Consider the following 26184-nt stretch of genomic DNA (forward strand, 5'->3'; position numbering starts at 1 on the left):
AATGCGAGAATAATGCGATCCTGAATCCCACAAGACTGTACACAAGGCATGGACAAATTACAGCCCATGGGTCGTATGCAGCTTTTTAAGCTTTTTAACCTGGCCCGTCTGAAATTAATTTTTTTAAACATTTACCATCGAAACTGGAGCCGCCAATATGATGTGAAGTGCATTTTTCAAATTACCGTAGGTCTTGAACTATAGAGAGTATTCCAATGGCTGGAATCTGCACTTTTGGGGGGCGTGGCTCGGTTGGTTGAGTGACCGTGCCAGCAACTTGAGGGTTCCAGGTTCGATCCCCGCTTTCGCCATCCGAGTCACTGCTGTTGTGTCCTTGGGCAAACCACCCACACTAGTTTAAATGTAGCTTAAAGATGTAGAGAATGGGTTTCACTATGTAAAGCGCTCAGAGTCTCTAGAGAAAAGCGCTGTATAAATATAATTTACTTCACTTTTGACTGAAACCCAGGTTATTACTAGGCCTGTGCATCTCTACCTTAAATGGCTATCCGATATGAATCTCGATACATGGGTTACAATACGATTCACTAACAATACTTCTTAAAACATTAGGATTTGATGTGATACGATTCGATGCGATTCAATGCAGATGTAAGCTTTGCTTGGTGGAAAGAAGTAGAAGTTAGAAGAGGTAGCAGCATGGGTAACGTTAGCGGTGGTGCGAGTGGTAATACGAGAGAAAGAAGGTGTGAATCTGGTAACAAATGAAGGAATAATTAATTCCCAAGAAAAACAGCACGGGGTCCATCGTCTGGCGGTGGTTTGGCTTCAAGTGGGAATATGTCGAACAGACAACCGTAATTTGTCAAGTGTGGGGCAAAAGCGTAGCTGCGTAATGCTACAAAAAGTAGCATTACTGCTAATCTGTAACATCATTTGAAAAGTCACCTGCTAGAGAATGAAGAGTGCTTACTCCGCATGTCAACATCTCCGTTCGGTGCCACACCAACAAAATGCCGAGGCAACCATTTCCATATCAACACCGTATGAAAAAAATAGTCCACGATATAAGGAGATAACGTCCGCCAGAACCTACCACATAGCGAAGGACGTACACAATTTGATTTCCTATTATGCAGCTCATTTTTATTTGACAGTTATTGACATATCTTGTGTGACATCATGCACAAAAGTGCACTTTATTTGTTTTAAACTATTGTAGTGGCGTTCTGTACAAAAAGTGCACTTTCATTTAGTGTTGTTTTGATATGTCATCTTAGTGACGTCATGCACAAAAGTGCACTAATAGCTTGTTTTAAAATGTCTCTGACTATCTTGCACGGTGGAAAAGGGGTTAGTGCGTCTGCCTCACAATACGAAGGTCCTGAGTACGGTAGTCGTGAGTTCAATCCCGGCCTCGGGATCTTTCTGTGTGGAGTTTGCATGTTCTCCCCGTGACTGCGTGGGTTCCCTCCGGGTACTCCGGCTTCCTCCCACCTCCAAAGACATGCACCTGGGGATAGGTTGATTGGCAACACTAAATTGGCCCTAGTGTGTGAATGTGAGTGTGAATGTTGTCTGTCTATCTGTGTTGGCCCTGCGATGAGGTGGTGACTTGTCCAGGGTGTACCCCGCCTTCCGCCCGATTGTAGCTGAGATAGGCTCCAGCACCCCCGCGACCCCGAAGGGAATAAGCAGTGGAAAATGGATGGATGGATATGAAAGATATGTTTTTGTTAACAAGTTAAAGGTGTTTAATGATAATGCAAGCATGTTTAACACATATAGTTAATATTGTTAATAAATTAAAGGTGTTTAATGATAATACAAGAATGTTTAATACATATAGTTAATATTGTTAGCAAGTTATAGGTGTTTAATGATAATACAAGCATGTTTAACACATATAGTTAATATTGTTAACAAGTTAAAGGTGTTTAAATATAATACAAGCATGTTTAACACATATAGTTAATATTGTTAACAAGTTAAAAGTGTTTAAAGATAATGCAAGCATGTTTAACACATATAGTAAATATTGTTAACAAGTTAAAGGTGTTTAATGATAATACAAGCATGTTTAACACATATAGATTCCTTTCTTTCATGAAGACAAGAATATAAGTTGGTGTATTACCTGATTCTGATGACTTGCATTGACAGGAATCAGACAGTGGTGCTGCTAACGTCCGCATTTTCAAATGGAAGAGAAAAAAAGTCCTCCTTTCTGTCCAATACCACGTGAAAGTGGTTGGTTTTTGGCATCTTATTTGTCCAGCTTCCGTACTCCTTTGTATACACATTACAAGAAATACATTGGCGGCAAACTCCGTAGCTTGTTAGCTTGTGCACGCCAGCTTTCTGAGACTCTTATTTTGTTAGCGCAGGCAGGATGAAGCAGAGCTTTTATTGTGCAACTGTGCAGTCGGTCTTTGGAGTTTTGACGACAGGTACGGCGCCAGAGTCTGTTGAAATAAAAAGTGTTTCTTGCCTTCCTGTCGGTAATTTTTTCTTAATAATGAGCTGGCAGCAGCCAGCGTCATCTCAGAAGACCCTCGGGTGCCGTGAATGTCAATCAAGTGACGAAAGTGACGTCATAGTGAAGATTTATGATCGCTCATTTTTAGGACTATTTTTTTTAATGCCTGGCTGGCGATCAACTGACACACCCTCCGCGATCGACCGGTAGCTCGCGATCGACGTAATGGGCACCCCTGATCTAAAGAAAGCCTTTGATACCATTAATCATTCAATTCTACTTGATAAAATGGAAAGACATGGAATTAAGGGGCTGGCTGGTGACTGGTTAAAAAGTTATTTAACAGGGAGGGTACAGTTTGTAAAAATGGGTCAATTTTTATCTGATACTCTTGGCATTGCTTGTGGTGTCCCCCAAGGGTCCGTGTTGGGGCCAAAACTGTTTAATGTATATATTAATGATATCTTTAATACATCCAAAGTACTGAAATGTATACTATTTGCAGACGACACAAATATATTCTACAGTAGTGATGAGTATAATGAGCTCATAAATAGAGTAAACACAGAACTAAACATAGTAAAAAAATGGATGGACACAAATAAACTATCTTTGAATATAAATAAAACTAAGACAGTGATGTTTGGAAATCGCAACATAACGTCTGAACAGAAAATAAGTATTGATGGTACCCAAATTGAAATCGTAAATGAGAATACATTTTTGGGAGTAATAATTGATAGTAAACTATCATGGAAACCTCATGTCAAACACATTAAAACAAAAATCTCCAAAAGCCTCTCAATTATAAACAAAGCAAAACTATACCTCAATAAAAATGCACTCCGTACTCTATACTGCACCTTGGTACTCCCATACCTTACATACTGTGTTGAAGTATGGGGGAATACTTACCACAACACAATTCATCCTCTGATCATATTACAGAAAAGAGCAGTGCGAATCATTCACAACGTTGGTTATTTAGAACATACTGATAATCTGTTTATGCAATCAAAGTTGCTCAAATTTGATGACCTTGTTAAATATAATACATTAATAATCTTATATAAAGCATTTAACAAATTATTGCCGCCTAATCTACAACGTTTTTTTATAAGACGAGTGCAGGCTCATAACTTGAAAGGCTTTGGATATTTCTTATTGCAGGGAGCTCAAACCACTCGTAAACATTTTTGTGTGTCTGTATGCGGAGTAAAACTATGGAACAAACTGGACTTACAACACAAGCAATGCCAAACTATTAATCGATTTAAACTATTATACAAACATGGGGTCTGGTTCAAATATGGAGATGAGGGTCTTTAATTTGACCTGCTGTTGCACTCTGTCTCAAAGTGTCAACATGTGCTCAATGTTTCCTTACCATTATTGCTATGTTGTCTATTACCATTATTGCTATGTTGTCTATTACCATTGTTGGCATTTTGTCTATTACCATTGTTGGTATATTCATTATTACTACATTGTTGATACAAATTATTGTTACAGTGTAATAATTATTGTTATCTGTGGTAATACCACTATGATACAACATCTGTATTATAATCCTTGAAAAAAGTAACAGTGAAACTCATGTGAATAATCACTGAATGGAGAACTGGGGGTGGGGTTAAATAAATTATCTTCTTCCCACTCCCTTTCAGGCAAAACTGGACAATCATGCATTACATTACCTTTTGCACTATATTAATTTATATTATTATGTGTTGTCAACTTTGTACTTTTTTATGTCATTGTCTGAAATAAATAAATAAATGAAGTCACTAAGAGGAGATGGAAAGATTCTAGATTTTGCGAGAAAGTCGCCAAGTTGACGACACTGCGCTGAAGTGTGTGTGTGTAAAAATAAAGACACAAAGTTACTTTGCTTCTGGTTGGTTTACATTGCGGTAGATAGAAAATAGATTTAGGCACAATAATTAATGGATTGGTCTGCGATTGGTTCTTTCAGTAAGTCAATCAGAATTACACGAACTACGGCAGGCTGCAAGGAAACAAGTTTATTAATAATTTAAAAAAATAAATACAGAGTAGAAAAGGGGGAAATATAAGCATGAGAAATGTCAAGTGTGGCGTGAGAAAGGGTTAAATTGCGTTCCTCTCAGGCTTGGCAGCTCTGAGCTAGTTGGTCTTTAGCACAATGGACAGTGTAGGAGATGCTGTGATTACCTCGCAGAGTTGTGGCTAACTTGGAACTGGAAGTCTTTCAAATCAATGTCCTCTTGTCTTGCCAGTTGGTAGGTCTGCTAGCATTAGCATCCTTCGCTCCCACCATCACCGGCTTGAGTATCTCGACGCCGTCACAACAGTCCAGTGCTCAGATTAGTCGTGCTGCCGCTACTATATCGCTGCTTTCCAAACACTAAAAATGACCATACTTTTATCCAACGGCCTATTCTTTTTTTAAACAGAATTCAAACCTTGACCACACTTTAGATTTAATATTCATGGATGTATTGTTTGTAAACTCTTTTGGTGCTTTTTGCTATGTTGCTCTGTTGTTGTCAGTCGCAAACGAGAACAGTACTCTAGTATTACGTCATCACATAAGTCTTGCAAGATTCGAGTGACCATATTTTGTCAGATCTACAATCAACCGATTCATTACTTTCCAACCGGACATCGACCGATCCAGAGGCTCACAAAATTATGTATTCATATCTCTAAAGTTAAAATCAGTTATCGGTTTGTACTGATTACTTTTTATACTCCTAGTTCTTACGGTAATCTATGTCAGAGCATCTGCAAGCAGACGAGGCAAGAAGCAGAGTGGGCAGGGTTTGTTTACAGCAGCCAGCCTGAGACGAGACTGTGTCATTGTCAGGAAGGGACACGGAAGCAGATTTCTACAACAAAGTTTTTTTCTGCAGAAAAGTGATATTATATGGATTATTATTTTATTGATCTGTGGGTGTTTTTTGTCCTTTGCTCTCAATGTTTCACCATGTTTGTTAAATTTTGCTTTAATGTAAAAGATCAATATTAAGACAGTCGTCTGGGAAGTAAAGAGGAGAGATGGTCATATGTTCTTAATATACATTGGTTTATCGTTTATAGTTAATATTACAAATCCCACATTATTTTCATGCACATTATTTTCTTCAGCAAAAAGGCTGTAAAATTCCATTCAGTTTTTTGAGGTGGTCTATTATAATATTTTCAGCTTTCTATCAGTAATATTGTGAGTGTTTGTATTGTGTGTTGGAATTTTTACCCTTTTCTACGGCATTTTAGGAATTTATTTAATCAATGCTGAACAACCTACACATGTTTAGAGTGTTACCTAAAAAAGGGAACCAAGCACACATACAAGCGTGACACTTTTTACAGCTAAAATATAGTGCCAAAAAACAGACACACCGACTCACAGTGTCATGTTAAAAATCAGAAATAAAAGAATAACAATAATGAATATTGCCACAAAATCATCAGTCAGTCACAGTTACACCGAAAGATCCTGCTATTATCATATAGACAGTATGTGTACTGTGTGTATATACATATACCACACACTGGCCCCCAGACACATTTTTACTGACCAATATAGCCCTTGAGTCAAAATAATTGCCTATATCTGTTGTTCACTAACTACAACCACAATGTAAACACAAAAACAACTGCGAACACGTACATTTAGCAATGTTTTACAAAACAATTGCCCCAAGGCATGCTGGGAAACAAGAAGCGCTCTCAGCAACTGTAGTTATGACGACTTCCACCATGCTTTGCGGCATACTTTTGTAAATAGTCGCCCAAAGTACAAGTTCAGGGTTAACATAGCTTAGTTGTTGTTTATTATCCTCCACTAGAGTAGTAGTAGTAGTAGTAGTAGTACTACAAACCCCGTTTCCATACGAGTTGGGAAATTGTGTTAGATGTAAATATAAACGTAATACAATGATTTGCAAATCATTTTCAACCCATATTCAGTTGAATATGCTACAAAGACAACATATTTGATGTTCAAACTGATAAACATTTTTTTTTTGCAAATAATCATTAACGTTAGAATTTGATGCCAGCAACACGTGACAAAGAAGTTGGGAAAGGTGGCAATAAATACTGATAAAGTTGAGGAATGCTCATCAAACAATTATTTGGAACATCCCACAGGTGAACAGGCAAATTGGGAACAGGTGGGTGCCATGATTGGGTATAAAAGTAGATTCCATGAAATGCTCAGTCATTCACAAACAAGGATGGGGCGAGGGTCACCACTTTGTCAACAAACGCGTGAGCAAATTGTTGAACAGTTTGAGAAAAACCTTTCTCAACCAGCTATTGCAAGGAATTTAGGGATTTCACCATCTAGGGTCCGTAATATCATCAAAGGGTTCAGAGAATCTGGAGGAATCACTGCACTAAGGCTGAAACGACGCGTCGACGTCATCGGTTACATAAATACGTCGATGTCGTTTTTGTGCGTCGACGCGTCGCATATTTACGTCACACTACCGTCATGGCGGACCGCAAAGCAGACTGTGCGAGCGAGGGGGAAAAAATCACGCCAAAAGTCGTCAAAAGTGTGGGAGTATTTCAATACACGGCCTAATAATGTTGTTGTATGCACACTGTGTCGAGCGGAAATGGCCTATCATAGCAGCACAACGGCTATGAACAAACATTTGAAAAGAAAACCATCAACTAGTCAATCGTCCGCGTGAGCATACGTTGTTATCATTACACAAAAACATGAATGTGTCATTTGTATCTGCTAGGGGTGTAACGGTACGTGTTTTGTATTGAACCGTTTCGGTACGGGGCTTTCGGTTCGGTACGGGGGTGTACCGAACGAGTTTCTAAGCTAAAGCTAAAGTGTTAACAAGCTGCTTTGCTCCTTCTGCTTCTGTCTCAGCACGCAGCATTGTCCCACCCACACAACCATCTGATTGGTACACACAAAGCATTATCAGCCAATCAGCAGTGCGTATTCAGAGCGCATGTAGTCAGCGCTTCAGCCTCGAGCAGATAGGTGTTTAGCAGATGAGCATCAGGCAGCGGACTCTCCCCAAATGGTAATAAACACCTCCCAGTCAACTACTAGTAACATCACTATGAGCCCGTTAACCTTCTAGAAACTTAAACTGCAGCTCAGCTCACTCGCAGTCCTGGCTTGAGGTGAAGGCTAATTACCTCTCAGTTCCAGCCACATCGACCCCTTCTGAGCGCCTATTTTCAGCTGCTGGGAATATTGTAAACAAGAAAAGAACCAGAGCATGTAGACATGCTAACCTTTCTTCATTACAACTGTTAGTCACTCACTGGAATGAGTAGAATTGGTTATTGTGTACTGTGTTGGACTGGATGTTTATTTTGCACATTTTAAAAGCAATACTTAATGTTTACAGTGCTCCAGAATATTTAGATTGGCACTTTTTTGTATTGGATGTTTATCTTTATTTTTGCACATTTTAAAGCAAAATAAGCAATACTTTTACTTTTGAAATGCTTATACTATTGCAGAATATTAAGATTTGCACTGGATGTTTACTTTTGTATTTGCACATTAAAAAGCAAATACGCTACTTTTAATTTTGTTAAATGTTAAAAGTTTTAAATGTTTACATTGTTACAGAATATTTTGTCATGTTGTTGTCAATGTTGACTGAGTGGCCGTACTTCTTTTTTTTTGTAAATAAAAGCCATGCCTTTTGAAAAAACTGGCCTACATTTATTTTTTCATCTTCATTTAAAAAAAAAAAAAAAATCGGTAAAAGGAAAAATAATCTATAGATTAATCGAAAAAAATAATCTATAGATTAACCGATTAATCGAAAAAAAATAATCTATAGATTAATCGATAGAAAAATAATCGTTAGCTGCAGCCTTACACTGCACGTAAGCAGCTAAGCCTGTGACCTTCGATCCCTCAGGCTGTACTGCATCAACAAGCGACATCAGTGTGTAAAGGATATCCCCACATGGGCTCAGGAACACTTCAGAAACCCACGGTCAGTAACTACAGTTGGTCGCTACATCTGTAAGTGCAAGTCAAAACTCTCCTAAGCAAGGCGAAAACACCCAGAAACGCCGTCGGCTTCGCTGGGCCTGAGCTCATCTAAGATGGACTGATACAAAGTGGAAAAGTGTTCTGTGGTCTGACGAGTCCATATTTCAAATTGTTTTTAGAAACTGTGGACGTCGTTTCATCCGGACCAAAGAGGTAAAGAACCATCTGGATTGTTATAGGCGCAAAGTTGAAAAGCCAGCATCTGTGATGGTATGGGGGTGTATTAGTGCCCAAGACATGGGTAATTTACACATCTGTGAAGGCGCCATTAATGCTGAAAGGTACATACAGGTTTTGGAGCAACATATGTTGCCATCCAAGCAACGCTACAATGGACGCCCCTGCTTATTTCAGCAAGACAATGCCAAGCCACGTGTTACATCAACATGGCTTCATAGTAAAAGAGTGCGGGTACTAGACTGGCCAGCCTGTAGTCCAGACCTGTCTCCCATTGAAAATGTGTGGCGCATTATGAAGCCTAAAATACGACAACGGAGACCCCTGGACTGTTGGAACAACTTAAGCTGTACATCAAGCAAGAATGGGAAAGAATTCCACCTGAGAAGCTTAAAAAATATGTCTCCTCAGTTCCCAAACGTTTACTGAGTGTTGTTAAAAGGAAAGGCCGTGTAACACAGTGGTGAACATGCCCTTTCCCAACTACTTTGGCACATGTTGCAGCCATGAAATTCTAAGTTAATTATTATTTACAAAAAAAAAAAAAAGTTTATGAGTTTGAATATTAAATATCTTGTCTTTGTAGTGCATTCAATTGAATATGGGTTGAAAAGGATTTGCAAATCATTGTATTTCGTTTATATTTACATCCAACACAATTTCCCAACTCATATGGAAACAGGGTTTGTAGTAGTAGTAGTAGTAGGAGCCTTGTGCATGTGTTACTGGGTGTCAAGTTGCCGTGTGATGGTAATAGCCTTATTTCTTTACGGCACAATGAGTTAGATAGTTACGTTGAGTCGACATCCTGCTCTTTCCAAACAATTAACAAATAACGAGCTAATTTATTACGAGTTCTCTAATGATTACCGCTTATACTATAAAGGAGCAACCTCCAAATTGATGTGCCTCTGTTAACCTGCCAGGGAACCCAACAACCTCAGGGAATTATAATTACATCAATAGATGATATAGTAATACTGCCTTCTTATGGTATTTAATGAGAAATTTGATAGCTGGACTGATAAATTTGGCGCTGCCCAAACTCTACCTCCAGCGTCCCAAAAGCAAGTTGAGTTTGAGACGCCTACTCTAAAATGGTGTGTGTGGTCCCGGGCACTTTTTCGGACCGCAGCTTGTCATATTGGCATATTCTAAAAATACAATTAATTCAATAATAATGAGATGTATTATTAGATATGACTATTACATTAATTTGCTCTGTTACCTACATATAACACAAAGCTGAGATGTCATTTTTTTAATGTTTCAATAACTTGTTGACCTACAATAGACAGGTTCAGGAATCTTTCATTTGCGAGATGTATCAAAGTGGTGCTTTTCTTGTCTTCCTCACCAGTTCCAGGTCCTAATTGACTGTCAAAGTGTACAAACTTGTCAGAATACCTACTCACCCATCTTCTGTGCAGGTGAGAGGCATGATTTATGATCTACAATAAACTTACAGGGAGCAAGGAAGCGAGCAAGCAGCAAGTATATGATATAAACATAGGCATTAGGGTTGTCCCGATACCAATAATTTAGTACCGTTACTGGTAACAAAATCTATATCTATCGATACTTTTCTATACTTTTCCAAATAAAGGGAACTACGCTATTAGCTTTATTTTAACAGAATATCTTACACTACATTAAACACTTACAGTCAAAGAACAATTTTACTAGGTTAAAATATAAATTAAAAGGCATTGAAATGGCATCGACCCTGAAGGGAACGTCTCCCCTGTGCTCCTTGACTACAGTCTGCACCGGACCGAACAGCAGGACAAGTATAACAACTACATTATTACCTGTCACTTTTTATAACTCCTTGTGCAGATCTGAATGCTTATTCTTTAAATGTTTACCTAAGTTTGAAGCAAAGGTGGTAATACTAATCGCCACGTTTGGCGAGACGTGTTTTAAAGCAGCTGTTGTGAGAGTAGCGTATGTGTGTGTGCTCCTTTAAGAATGGCAGCATGTGGGGTAAGAGACGTGAGTTAGTGAGTGGGCAAGTTAGGAGAGGTAGCGCTAGCATGTGCAGGTGTGTCAATAGCATGGTGGATGTCCGGTTGTGCCCTGTGGAAATTATAAATAACGTGACCAAGTTGTAACTAACCGACGGCCTCGTCATTCCGACCAAAGAGCAGAGCTTTACGGACCCATTACAAAGTGAAATGTCTCCCATGCTCTCCTTGACCACGATCTGGGAGCAGACAAGCAGGAAAGATGTAAAACAGTACTTGCAACGCAGTGTCTCCCTGTTTAAAGTGTCACCTTTATTGTCAGTTTTGAAGCCCAAATACCTACATATTGCGCTCCACGCACACCCTCTTTATTAACTAGTAGAATTGTAGTTTTTGTCATTTTTCCTCTCCAAGATGTTATTACTTGTATGCACTGTGTGTGAGTTTTGACACACTCGACATCATGCGCCTCGGCTCTGGAGTCACCACCACGCAGCGGCATTTAGATGACAGAATGGTACCGGTACTTTTCAAAGGTGGTATAGTACCGATTTCAATTGATTAGTATCGCAATACTTTATTAGTACCGGTATACCGTACAACCCTAATAGGCACAAACGGAAGGGATCCTGGCGCCGCTATAAATAGTTGGTCTGCGTTAGCACTTATATTAACAATATCACTAATACTTAGTTAAAATTTAAGTCCCAAAATTTAAATGAAGTATTGTTGGCGCTTTTTAAATGGTGATTTATTTGATTTTATGGGCGAAATAGTGGAGCTCCCATGGCTCCGCTGTAAGCAGACTTTTATTTACGTTTACTTAATATTTAGAATGCATAAAAAAAATTAATTAGTCGTCATGTCTTTCATAATGATTGTGAACGATAGGCAAAATTCCAATAAAAGTGCAGTTCCCCTTTAAGAGCTGTGACATGCTGTCCATGTGAGATGTTTCTCCCTCTGGGAGAACAAAATAAGTTGGCTTTTGAGGAGGGATTAGTGACTGTGTTTGTCACCACAATGTGCAAATGAGGATGCTGATGTTCTCTTTTTTGATTTGGCAAAATCAACGTAATGCAGCTGATTCACAATAAACTGTACCTGCACTCTTTGCACCAGCAGCACAGCCTGGGAATCATTCTGGTCCGCCTCCAGAATGAGGTCCGTCAGTTTGTGGATGATGACGTCCAGGGGACCCTGATCCTCCAGAGGCTGGCTGAGGTCCAGCTATAGAGAAAAGAACATCTCTGCTTTAGGGTTCAAACAGAGCCAAAGGATGTTTCTCTGGAAGCATTTTGAAATGTTATGTCATCACAACATTGCCTAATAATAGTCTTTATTTGTTCTGTATCTTACATGTGAATTAAAACAGTCTTCAAACTGATAAATCAATCCAATTGCATTTGCAAGTCTGTTTACATTAATAGCGGTTCAAATTGTTTATTATTGTTGCTGTAACTACCAGAGTTCAAGGTGTATTTGCTTAGGACTTCACCATCAAAAAATATTCCTGAGGTCGGCATGCATACAGTAAGGAGAGCTAAGCATTCATTGCATGAACATTATAGTCAACATATACAAAATTAGCTATTGTTTATCATTTACAGCCCTGGCCAAGTGGTTCACAAGTAGAAAATCCAGTTCTCAGCGAAAGACATAAGAACTGGGTTTGCACACAGGCATGCACCTAAATAAAAAGAGAAAGATTTTAGAGGACGACCTTTCATTAAGGAATAGGTCAGTCCATCCCACAGGGCCTACATTTACTTTGTTTTGATTAAAGATTGTCAAAACAAAAACAAATCTTGGTCTGTGTGAAACAACTTTATAAAAAAAAAGTATGTTCAGGGAGTTGTGTTTTTGTTTTTTTTTCATAATATTTTTTTACATGTCAGACATCTCAGTTATAGTGTTGAAGAGGATGAGGATCATACAGCTGGATGGATACTTAGCCTTCAATGTGCTATCAAGGAGCCACAGTGGAATGTGTATATTGTATTATGACACAAACATCATATGAACCTTCAGTTCCAGACCTTGGTTACGTGTTTTATTACAGCACTGGCTGATAAAATGTACTCCACTCATGTTAAAGCGCCAAAATATCTAAAAGCAAATCATTACTCCATAAATGGGTAAAAACAAGCAAAATTTTCTAAATTCACAAAGAAAACAGTAGGGGATTTTTGGATGCTGAACTTGTACGCAAACTAATTACAAAATAACCTACAAAATAGATTGGAATTGTTCCTGTGCACATAAAGCGAACTGAGGTCAGAACCCAGTGGCCACGGTATGCAAACCGGGAGCGGTTGCACCTTAGTCACACAGGTGAAGATAAATGTGAGAACTGTAAAACTGTACGCATTTTCAGTTAGTCGAAGGTGCGTCACATTGAGATCAACTAGGTTAATGATTGTGAGAGGTGATAGATGACTCATTGTACTCTTGTTCCTGTGCCAAGCAGTAAAACATCACTTAATTCCAGTTTTTACACCAATTCCCTTGCGTAGAACTTAAAGTGTATGACTTCCAATCATACTGCAAGTAAAATAAAACAATGAGGCAAGTGTATATTATGCCAAAAATAATTTTCTCGTTTCCTACTGTATGGTACAGTGTTTCTTACATTTGACAAAACACAATAAACCTAACACAAATGCTTTTGGACTGTGTAAGAAAGCCACAAATAATAACATAATTCCAATAATACACAAGTAATTTAAGAAGCTTGAGATATTAGACATTATCACACTACTGTTGTTGTTATAATTATCCATTGCGTGGTAAAAGGTGCATACATTACAATACACCAGTTGCCCAAACAGTCAAACAAGAAGAAGATACAATGTAACAATGTATGTTAAGTATTTGTGTATGTTGGCATTTGAGCATGGACAAAAAAATAAGCAACGGTACTAAAAGATCATCAACGATCTTTACTTTTTTGTGTGTCTTGTTTAGGGACTTGCAATAAATACAATAAATATGTCTTAGATTATATTGTATTGCATTTTTAAATATTGAATTGAATGGTTTCCTAGTCATTCAGAAGTTTCAGTTTTGCATCTACTACTGATGTTTTTCCAATAGTAAACCAAATGATCCTGGATTCATACCTCAAATGGTTTTGACCTATGCCATACCATCTACAGATATAGTTTGCGCCTTTTTGGTAAGATACAAACGTAGAAAAAAAAACCCTCCTACGGTCCTACCTAATATTGTAGAGGTAAATATATATTCAACTGGCACTAAATCAAACATTAATAGACCAAGAATGTTAAATCATGTATGGTTTGTGTATATTTTTGTGCATGTATTAGATAGTGTAGAATAGATGAGGCATATGGCAGATGTATGAGATACGTAGGCTTGGAGCCATGACCTAAATAGACATGTGATTGCAATAAGTCAACAGTCATAAAGGTATGCTGTCACCTGTGGATATAAGATCCCACTCGGGAATAGAATATGAGCTGGTGTATGCAGCCGTGGTAACATGGCTTCATCAGCGAAAGATACAGTAGGTTGTTTTCAGTCAACCTACAGTGTGGCTACAGCAAGTCCAAATGGAGGGGAATTTGTCAGAACATTTTGAATAATCAAAAATTACACCAGTGCCCACGAGCAAAGTCACATTGTACAGTGTGCATAGACATAATCAGCCTGGCTGCTTTTGAGCTCCTACCAAAACCCAGCGGTAAAGTCATTGATGATGTGCTGTTAAAAACTAAAAGCAGAAATGTCAACTGACGTCTCTGCAGACCCCTCTGGGACCGATTGCTAGAAGAGAGCTTGTGATAGACGGCACAAAAAACAACGCTCGATCCTGGGGGGGAGGCTAGGTCAGGGCCAATATATTTCCAGCTTTGATGTAGCGCGGCAGCAGGGCCAAGCTACACTCATGGGAAATAAAAATATTTTGCATAAACACTGGGGACAGAGGTCATAGAAGTACTTGGGTTTTTTAAAATAACCATGCTGAACATGACAACAAAGACGCCCAAAAGTGCTTTTGGGCGTACGATGCTGATGGGGAAAAAGACACAAGTTTCTAAAATCTAAAATCTAGACAACCAAAGCAGAAGGTTATCGTTCAAATCACTATATGAAACAATCGTCACATGGCTAGAGTTATTTTCCTTTCCCGGTTTGATCTCACCTGGCTTTGGATTTGGTCTCTAAAGCAAGCTCTGATAGAGTGCATGCAAAGCTCAGATGGTGGTGAAATCCCACTACTGTTAAATTCTTCAAAATATCTGCCCCCAAGGCTTTATCCAAATTAAAATGGAGAATAGCGCTGGCTGGTCTCTATGATCCTGTAGTTGTCGGTCACGGTTTTTCGATCGCTTTGATTTGATCGGGTGGTGCTGGCTGTCTGGGGGTATTGCAGCCACTGTTTCAGCTGCCTTATGTTTGTGGTGTGGGCGCCCGTGGCTGCTGGGTCCAGTGTGAGGGGTGGCCGATGTTGTGACTTGTGGCAGAGCGTGCACATGGTGGTTGTCGCGGCTGGCGAACTTGCCGGTTTCGTTCTCATTTATTGTCGTGTTGGTTGGCTTGTTGGGTGTCGGCCTGGGCTGCCCTTGCGCTCTGCCACGCCATCCTTCACGCCCGGTGTCCTGCCGTCATCTGGGGGCGGGCTTGTCGGGCGTTGTCCCTGGGGCACAGGGGTTCAGGGGGTGGGGGGTGATCGGCTGGTTCTCAGTGGAAAGCTTGATCTGTGCCCCGCCGGCTTGTGTATGGATTTGTTGGATTATAAATGTGTATGTGTGTGCCTGTACCTGTGTCTCTGTGAGTGTGTGTATGTATACATGGATGGATGTAGGGGTCTACGTTGTGGTATTTTAGGCTTCATATTGCGCCACGCATTTTCAATGGGAGACAGGTCTGGACAACAGGCAGGCCAGTCTAGTACCTGCACTCTTTTACTATGAAGCCACGCTGTTGTAACACGTGGCTTGGCATTGTCTTGCTGAAATAAGCCGTCATGCTTGGATGTCAACATATATTGCTCCAAAACCTGTATGCACCTTTCAGCATTAATGGTGCCTTCACAGATGTGCAAGTTACCCATGCTTTGGGTACTAATACACCCCCATACCATCACAGATGCTGGCTTTTGAACTTTGCGCCTAGAACAATCTGTATGGTTCTTTTCCTCTTTGTTCCTGAGGACACGACATCCACAGTTTCCAAAAACAATTTGAAATTTGGACTCTTCAGACCACAGAACACTTTTCCGCTTTGCATCAGTCCATCTTAGATGAGCTCATGACCAGCGAAGCCGGCAGTGTTTGTGGGTGTTGTTGATAAATGGCTTTGGCTTTGCATAGTAGAGTTTTAACTTGCACTTACAGATGTAGCGACAAACTGTAGTTACTGACAGTGGTTTTCTGAAGTTTTTCTGAGCCCATGTGGTGATATCCTTTACACACGGATGTCGCTTTTTGATGCAGTACCGCCTGAGGGATCGAAGGTCCATAATATCATCGCTTACGTGCAGTGATTTCTTCAGAGTCTCTGAACCTTTTGATGATATTACAGACCGTATATGGTGAAATCCCTAAATTCCTTGCAATAGCTTGTTGAGAAATGTTGTTCTTAAACTGTTAGACAATTTGCTCATGCATTTGTTCACAAAGTGGTGACCCTCGCCCCATCCTTGTTTGTGAATGACTGAGCATTTCATGGAAGCTGCTTTTATACCCAATCATGGCACCCACCTGTTCCCAATTAGCCTGTCAACCAAATAAGTGTTTGATGAGCATTCCTCAACTTTCTCAGTTTTTTTGCCACTTGTGCCAGCTTTTTTGAAACATGTAGCAGGCATCAAATTCCAAATGAGCTAATATTTGCAAAACATATAGTTTTTCAGTTCTAACGTTAAGTATCTTGTCTTTGCAGTCTATTCAATTGAATATAGGTTGAAAAGGATTTTCAAATCATTGTATTCTGTTTTTATTTACGATTTACACAACATGCCAACTTTATTGGTTTTAGGTTTTGTACATATATGTATTGTTGCATTTGAAACAATTGTATTATCGATAATAGAGGTAATTATTGTTATTATTCATTATCAATAGTGCTAATGGTATTTGAATTGCTCCATTTGTAGTATAATAATGTTCATTGTCATTTCTGTGTTATTAATATTTACTTCACTAACTGTTTCTCTGCTTTCACTTTTACTATCATATTTGTACGTATCGTATTTGCTGATGCTGTTCTGTTGTTGTTGTTGTTATTGTGTGTTTGTTGTTGTTGTCTCTTTGTCTTATCCCCCTCTTGTACCCAAAATGTACTCGTCTTCCTTTTTTCCTCTTTCTATCCCCTCCTGCTCCGGCCCGGCTGCACCAAATGATAATATAAAGCCATTTCATAAAGTCAAATACAAATAATGCAACAAGACAAGTATCCCACACTTCTCTTTTGTAAAGTAAAGCTGTACAGCTGATATGGTCATCTACATCAAAAATATGATTTGCCTGAGTAGCTGGACAGGACAACATTAAAAAAAAAAAAAAAAAAAAAAAAAAAATAATGACTCATAATCTTCGTGAAGAAAAGGGGGGTGGCGATAAGCGTTTTTTTCGCATCGTCCTCGCCAAGTTTTACGATCAAGGAAACGAGAAAGCAGCTGATCAGTCGATCATGTCAACATTGGCACACAAGCTTGTGATCACGACGTTGCTATAAATATTTGGTCTACGTTAGTGCTTATAATAACTATGTCACAAATAGTTGGTTAATATTCAAGTCACAAAATGTAAATGGAGTATTGTTGGCGCCTTTTGAATGGTTATTTATCAGATTTTATGGGCGGAATAGTGGGGCTCCCTTTGGCTCCTCTGTAAGCGGACTTTTATTTACTTTTATTTATGTATTAACAAAAAATACATCCGTTGTCATGTCTTTCATAATGATTGTGAATGATAGGCAAAATTCCACGAAGAAAGTGCAGTTGTCCTTTAAGATACCTCCTCATTAATTGGTTATTCAATTAGAAACAATTTACCTTGTTACTAAAATTATGTATCATAAAGTTGTGCGATTATATGATCCTCATTGATGATTGTGATAAGTTTCAGGTGTTAGCATTTTAACTTGATCAACCATGGCAGAAATGTCCGCGACAATGGCCAATCAAAGTTGACCTTTTCCAGGTCCATTTCCGGTTGTAAGGTACTACAGAAGTAAAAAGAGTGAGCGAACTTGGAGCCAAATGTGCAGATGAGGGCAGTGAAATAAACGTTAGCCGTGACTTGGCGTTATCCTCCAAAGATGAAGTGATTGCAGATAATAATGCTAACTCATTGGTTGTGTGGCGGTGCTTTGGTTTGCCAAAGTAATGTGGAGCAAATTGCGCCCGATGTACAAATCAACAAATGTTAGAATCATTTGAAAGAGTACTACCGAAGATATTATACGGGAAGTGTGAAAATGCAGCCTACACAGTCTGCTACTATTGCCAGCGGATGTAGCATTAGCTGTTATTAGCGGTGAGACCACTGGACCGATGTTTTAATTTGAAACTATCTTTATTGTTTCAAAGATGATGCACATTTGTAAGTAGCAATGATTTTTACAGTGTATGGAGCATGATAATCTGAACATGGTAATGTTTACCTTTTAAAACGCCTTAATTATCCCAGACAGGACAATTTGTTTATTTTGGGTTATGCATCTCTAAAAAAAACTCAAGACTGTTAACTAGTTCATATTTTGCTACATTTATTTTACTTTTTCAAAAATATTTTTCTATGTTCATTTATTTTTAATTTGCTGTTATTTACACAGTATGGTAATCTGCAGTTTTAGTTTTTAGTACAGATGGTTTAAAACTGGTACATAAAAACAATTTAAAATAATTATATTAAGATAAATAAATAAATAAATAAATAAATAAATGGGTTATACTTGTATAGCGCTTTTCTACCTTCAAGGTACTCAAAGCGCTTTGACAGTATTTCCACATTCACCCATTCAAACACACATTCACACACTGATGGTGGGAGCTGCCATGCAAGGCGCTAACCAGCAGCCATCAGGAGCAAGGGTGAAGTGTCTTGCCCAAGGACACAACGGACGTGACTAGGATGGTAGAAGGTGGGGATTGAACCCCAGTAACCAGCAACCCTCCGATTGCTGGCACAGCCACTCTACCAACTTCGCCACACCGCCCATGAAAAAATCTTGATAATTTTTTTGCCCAGCCTAATGTCTTGATTTTCAAACACTTTCTCAGTTTTAGTAGGGCTAAACACACATTGGTGACTCATTCTCTGTACTTTCTAAAATTGAGTACACCCTTAAAGTCTGTGTCGCTGAACACATCACATTGCTACGGTAAGTATAGCCAAATAATCAAGGGTAATATGGAGCTTAAAGGTGGTCCGTTTGTAGGGAGCATGTTCTTGCACTTTTACCTTGATGGCAGAGATGACATTTGCTCTTACTAAGAGAGCTACAAATGCTGCTTGCGATCCAACACTTTAAATGTACCCGGCGCGCTAGATTGCCATGAAGTTCCACCATAAAAGTACAATTATCAATTCCATTCAGCATTTATATGCATGTTGCATTGTTTTCTGTGTGTAAACTATATTCTCTATAAAATGTTTCTATTAACATTTTTAAACATTTTTGGATGTCTGAAACAGACTCGTTGGATACATTACATGGTTTCTTATGAGGACTACGTTTTTTGTTTTTTTATATGATTCAGTTTTCAACCAACTCTTTGGAAGTGGTTGATGACAAAAACCGAGGTGCCGCTGTACTTGATGACTTAACAGTTAGGAGATAGAATACATCTTCACTATGGCACTCCTCCTGGAAGCATTATTCTGCTCAACACAACATGTTATCAAAACAGGAGTTCAGAACAGAGAGAGTCTACAACCTGTAATAAATACTTTGTCACTATCCCTTCGTGCAATTCAAACATTCGCCAAATATTTTCTACGAGCTATTCATCAGTCAGGGCCACCCAGCTTCTATTTCTGGATGGTGGACAAAAAGCCTGCAAATACCCTTTAAAAGACAATCTCTGGTGTTTCTGTTATCACAGAATCAATATCTAGTTAAGATAAAGCAACATGCCACAAGTTATCTTTACATTTCTTGACACTTACTATATAATAAAAATGGTAACTGAATAACTTCCTTTGAACAGCCCAGTCAGCAATTTACTGTGCTGGTGTCTCATTCAGAGAGTGAATATCGGCTTTCCGAGGGCTGGTGTGTTAATCTCATCAGATTGGAGATACACACAGGCTAATGTACATTGTCCTAGGAACTCAAGGCAAAGGGGTCAGTATTGATGAGCTTGTGCTAATTCGTTTTCAGCGGCAGCGAGTACTGAGTCAACATAATAATGCGTTACTGGATGTAAAAATAAAATGAGTAGCTAGCGCCTGAGGAAACAATTATGAAAAAGTGCAAAAGAAACAAAAGCATCCTCTGTTTTTAACTGTGACCAACATAGTAGTGATAAAAGCAACGCATTTTCCCACACGCCAACCGTAAAATATGAAATGAATTTCCTAGGAAAATGGATAGATGGATGGATGGCTTGATTTAGAAAAGATCACTTTACACAAGGGGATGTCACCATCGACTCTCTGGAGAATCCAATTTATACCAGATATGACATTAGACATTTAGGAGGGTTTAAGAGTTATATATAGATCAAAAGTTATGATAAGCACCAAATGCTGATATACAGATAATTTAAAACAGTGAGGGCATGAAAAGGAAAGTACTATCAGCAAGCATAAAGCTCATTGCAAGCTGTACACAAAGAAGATGTAGTTGACATGCATTTATGAATCGTTTAATACACAGCCTGCCAAAATGGATAATTTATAGTTGACCCAAATAAAAAAGTGTCTCTCTACTGGACCTAAATCAGTACTTTTGACTCTAAAAATGAATTAAGCAAATGTGCAAAATGTTTTTTCTTGCCAGAAATAGATTTCATCCATCCTTGGATATACAAGGTTGACTTGTTATCGCCACAATTTGTTAGTTATTCAGACCACTGTGGCAAGGTTGACTAAATAAACTGGTCATTTATTCTACTCTCGCCTTCTAGAGAGACCTTTTATTCGTGCGTGACAAATTGCAGATATTTTTTACTAGCTACTCAATGAATGCCTTCACTATTTCTACAGTAGACATTTGATAAAAAAGGGGGAAGATATTTTTTCCATACCATCGCTTCAAACATGCCTTTGAAATGGCAGCATTGATTAAAAACACAGTTAAAGAATTGTTGAGCGCGTAATTCCCCAAGGGAATAGGAGAAGACAGCTTTGTACACAGACTTGTGTAAAAGGGCCGAGGAATTACAATGGCTGTCATTATTTTCCCTTGTGATCTGGCTATTATAGTACAGGCGCTGACTGGCATTGGGCGCATCACGGCGAGCGGAATCACTGGTGTCAGTGAGTATCAGTGTAAGATGAGCTATTTTAATTGGCATTGACAGTACGTGTTTATCTTTTAATGAGGAGAAAAACTGAATCCAGCAAATAGATGTAAAATCTGGATGGCTGACTCTGAATCTGTGAGGTGCTGTTTGCCTGAAGAGCTAAAAACAGAGTGGGAGGCAAAGCCTGGTTAGTTTGAGATTATTCCCATGACCAGGCTCAAACTGAGTGTTCTGGTATTGACGGTGTAGCAAGAGGGGTAAAATAATTGCAAAGTGTGAGGAACAAATGTGTCAACCCAGGATACTTGTTAGACACTGACACTTTAAAAGGCTTGGACAATTTTCTCCCTTATCTTTCAGTAACCAACAAGCTCTTTTCAGCACTGCGACCCCCAGAAAACTGTCACTAAGCTACTGTATCAACAGTGTGTAATTGCATCCTTTATTGTCCTGTGGCTAATCTTCCCTGTAGAAAAAGACTTGGGCATGGTGTAAATCAGTGTGATTGGGTTTCAGGTACTGAAAATTTACAAGATGAAGAAGAAGGCTAATGATTAAGAGCGTGTACACATTTGTTTCAGACTGCTTATGCATGTGATTCTCTTGTAACTGTATACATATGACCAAACCAGCTTTATGCTCCCCTCGAGTGTGAATTGATGTAGTCACTTCAAAATGAGCACAGTTAGTGATAGAAGGGTATTGATGTGCTAAATCTAACAATCGTTAATTAATGATGCTTACAAAACCCAAAACCAGTGAAGTTGGTACATTGTGTAATTCGTAAATAAAAACAGAAGACAATGATTTGCAAATTATTTTCAACTTATATTCAATTGAATAAACTGCAAAGACAAGATATTTAATGTTCGAAATGAGAAACTTATTTTTTTAAATTTTTTCTAATAAAAAATCATGTTTAATGGCAGCAACACATTGCAAAAAAGTGAGTACAGGGGCATTTTTATCACTGTGTTACATTGCCTTTTCTTTTAAAAACACTCATTTTACATTTGGGAACTGGGGAGACCAATTTTTTAAGCTTTTCAGGTGGAATTCTTTCCTATTCTTGCTTGATGTACAGCATTAGTTGTTTAACAGTCCAGGGTCTCCGTTGTGGTATTTGTGCGCCACACATTTTCAATGGGAGACAGGTCTGGACTAAAGGCAGGCCAGTCTAGTATCCGCACTCTTTACTATGAAGCCACGCTGTTGTAACACGTGGCTTGGCATTGTCTTGCTAAAATAAGCAGGGGTGTCCATGATAACGTTGCTTGGATGGCAACATATGTTGCTTCAAAACCCGTATGTACCTTTCAGCATTAATGGTACCTTCACAGATGTGTAAGTTACCCATGCCTTGGGCACTAATACACCCCCATACCATCACAGATGCTGGCTTTTCAACTTTGCGCCTATAACAATCCGGATGGTTCTTTTCCTCTTTGTTCCGGAGGACACGATGTCCAGTTTTCAAAAACAATTTGAAATGTGGACTCGTCAGACCACAGAACACTTTTCCACTTTGCATCAGTCCATCTTAGATGAGCTCGGGCCCAGCGAAGCCAGCGGCGTTTCTGGGTGTTTTTGATATATGGCTTTGGCTTTGCATAGTAGAGTTTTAACTTGCACTTACTGTAGTAGCGACAAACTGTAGTTACTGACAGTGTTTTTCTGAAGTGTTCCCAGCCCATGTGGCGATATCCTTTACACACTGATGTCGGTTTTTGATGCAGTACCGCTTGAAGGATCGAAGGTCACGGGCATTCAATGTTGGTTTTCAGCCTTGCTGCTTACGTGCAGTGATTTCTCCAGATTCTCTGAACCTTTTGATGATATTACGGACCGTAGCTGGTGAAATCCCTAAATTTCTTGTAATAGCTGGTTGAGAAATGTTGTTCTTAAACAATTTGCCCACGCATTTGTTCACAAAGAGCTGACCCTCGCCCTATTCTTGTTTGTGAATGACTGAGCATTTCATGGAGGCTGCTTTTATACCCAATCATGGCACCCACCTGTTCCCATTTAGCCTCTTCACCTGTGGGATGTTCCGAATAGGTGTTTGATGAGCATTCCTCAACTTTCTAGGTCTTTTTTGCCACTTCTGCCAGCTTTTTTTAAACATGTTGCAGGCATAAAATTCCAAATGAGCTAATATTTGCAAAAAATAACAGAGTTTTCCGGTTCGAACTTTAAGTATCTTGTCTTGGCAGTCTATTCAATTGAACATAGGTTGAAAAGGATGTGCAAATCATTGTATTCTGTTTTTATTTACGATTTACACAACGTGCCAACTTCAATGGTTTTGGGTTTTGTATAAGGGAAGCAGAAAAACCTGAAAAGCAACTGCATAGTTTCAAGACGAAAACTGGGCTTGAAAGTTAAAACATTTAGTGACCTTATTCTCACATTATAAACAATATATACACACATACAAAGATTCCACCATAGGTTTCTGCCTACACGTCATCTACACATGTGGGCACAGGGGTTAAGACATACTTCCATTACAACGCAGGAAATACTTTGGCAGATTTGTCATAGCAAAAAACTAAATCAGACATGTAGGAGTGCAAAAATTTGCAGTGTGAAGGAAAAAATACAACTGTTGATAGAAACAATGATTTGGTGCAGAGTAGACAAGCATCGTCCATAATTTAATTTACTGAAGAATAAAGTTGGAACTCCTACTAAAATAAAAATCGCAAAATATATTAACTTACCTGAACAACCTCGATCCCTCTTTTCCTGAAAAAACAAAACAAAAAACAAAAACAAAAGTATTAGTGAGATAGAAGTATCAGTCGATAAACACATAAAATTAAATGTTAATGCAAAACGTGACTCCTTTTGCTGACTCAAGTTCTTATCACTGAAGTGAATCGCCACAGAGCGCATGCACAGAAACTCACATATGCAAAGTTCCCCCCCAGAGACTGAAGTTTCTGTCGAGCACCTGTGAGCAAAACTTAGGTGGCTGAGCGAGTGAATTGTTGGTTTTGTCCAGCCTGAGATACAATGGCAATTACAGTTACACAATTAGTGGCATGTTCCCCAATTTCCTTTTTAATTCAGCTAGTGGCAGTAGGGTTGAGTAAGTAAAAGAGTGTGTATGAATGTTCTAATTCATCCAGGTCATTGTCATCTCAGGGCATTCAATCTATCGCAACTAGACTGTTTGGTTTGTCTTAGAAGACGTTTTGCCGCTCATCCGAGTAGGCTTCATCAGTTCATGCTCATAAACTTAGATTGGTCAGATATAGTCCTGGTCAGGACAATCGAAGTCTATAAGCACGAACTGATGAAGCCTGCTCGGATAAGCGGCAAAACGTCTTCTAAGACAAACCAAACAGTCTAGTTGCGATAGATTGAATGCCCTGAGAAGTAAGTAAAAGAGTTCACAAAGAGACGAATATCCATGAGTCCTGAATCCAAAAAAAACTTTACATAGATATACAAGCTCATGACTTGTACATCTATCTCTACCACCAACTGAATTTGGTTGCCAAAGAAATTGATTTACAAAACATGTTGAATATTGCAATTTCGTACACAATTCACACTACAGATGGGTAAAAAGGACATGGTGTGAGGTTCCCCAGGCCAGTAAAGTTTTCTTCCCCTCACCTTTTGTACAATCTAAGCAGGTGTTTTCAGCAGCGGTACTAGGACTAGGTATATGTATTCTCTATTGTTAGACAGTTACCTATAGCATTGCTTGTACAGTTGTCTGCGATGGTGAAATGCCTATGAAGCTCCCTTATTTTCTAAATGTATGTCCAAAGAGTTTCTGTCTGTCTATGAATAAACAAAAGCTCAAGCAATTAGCATTAGAAATGCAGAAATACATATGATCATGCCTGGAGTGTTCTGAATTAGATTAAAAATAAAAGCTAAATGATAAGGTACGGATAGTATGATCAGTGCAATTCAAAGGCTACATCCCACCTAAAGCAAGACAAAATTGTACTTAGCAGACATGCTTTGAAATAAAGAGTCGTTTCTGGTCACGTCAACATTGTGTATAGAGTAAAGTTAATTCCAAACCACAATTGCCTTCACAAAAAGTGTATAACAGAAAGAAATCCATTGGCTAAAACAAACCAACAAAAAAGAAAAACTGTTCTGGCCACAAACCAGTTTAGTACCATCAACTCAGCCTTGTCCATGCTGGTTGTTTTTGAGGCTACATCCCCATGGCAACAGCAGCTTGGGCTATTCACTGCTTCACAACAATGTGGACATTTAATACTGCAGCTGCTGGCGTGTTTCATGCCATGTGAATGGGGTTGTCGATGGTTTCATCCCGTCTCAAATATGGAGATCGCTTGTATACTTGTTAGGACGCCAAACAGAATCAGGCAGGCCAGCGCTACGAGAATGTGACCGAGCAGCAGAGAACACAAAAGAATACTTTTTATTGTCGGAAGTGGTATCACACATCTCTTAACCCTTATATGTTCGGCCTGAAAAGGAGTCTTCTGCCTGATGAGAGTGCAGACTAGTTACAAAGTTTAGTGAGTGTGTCAGTGCCCTTAAGTAACTACCGGCAGGTGAATTAAGAAATACAGATAACAATTATACCCTTTACTTTAATTGAACATTTAAATGCATCTGATACCGTAAATTAAACTCAGAAAAGCAATGCAATAATCTCATAGTGTTGGGCGTGATATGTATTGCAGCCTTTTGCAATAACATACATCACAATATATTCTTTGGCTTACAGATGATAATAAAACCCTTTTAAAACAGGTTACAGTGCAGAATTTACTAACATACTAGGTAAATAAAGCAAATGAAAAATGTAATAGGATGAACATTGAAAAATATTTTAAAAACGAATGTAGCAAAATATGAACTAGTCCTGACAATTTGTGCAGGAATGCAAGACCCAAAATAAACAAATAATTGGGGATCATGAAGACGTTTTTTTTTTAAACTGAAACATAACCATTTTCAAAATATGATGATACGTATGTTGGTAATATCATTGCTGAATGCAAATGTGCATTAATTTGAATAACAATACAAATTAACTAGTTTGAAGTTAAAAAATCAGTCCACTAGCACCGGCTAAACTGCTAATATGCTACGTCTGCTGGCAGCAGTAGCAAGCTGT

General features: G+C 38.8%; 1 protein-coding gene across 1 annotated transcript in view; it reads right to left on the reverse strand.

The window, feature by feature from the left end:
- Positions 1-26184, reverse strand: part of itpk1b (inositol-tetrakisphosphate 1-kinase b) — a 94347-nt gene that overhangs the window by 34663 nt on the left and 33500 nt on the right. Inside the window, exons 3-4 of the mRNA XM_062042216.1 lie at positions 23786-23810; positions 11723-11848 (exon numbers count right to left, since the gene is read on the reverse strand). Of these exons, the coding sequence (XP_061898200.1) occupies positions 11723-11848; positions 23786-23810 (151 nt within the window). The remainder of the gene's footprint in view (positions 1-11722; positions 11849-23785; positions 23811-26184) is intronic.

Source organism: Entelurus aequoreus, linkage group LG03 (assembly GCF_033978785.1).
Source record: "Entelurus aequoreus isolate RoL-2023_Sb linkage group LG03, RoL_Eaeq_v1.1, whole genome shotgun sequence".
Lineage (NCBI taxonomy): Eukaryota > Metazoa > Chordata > Actinopteri > Syngnathiformes > Syngnathidae > Entelurus > Entelurus aequoreus.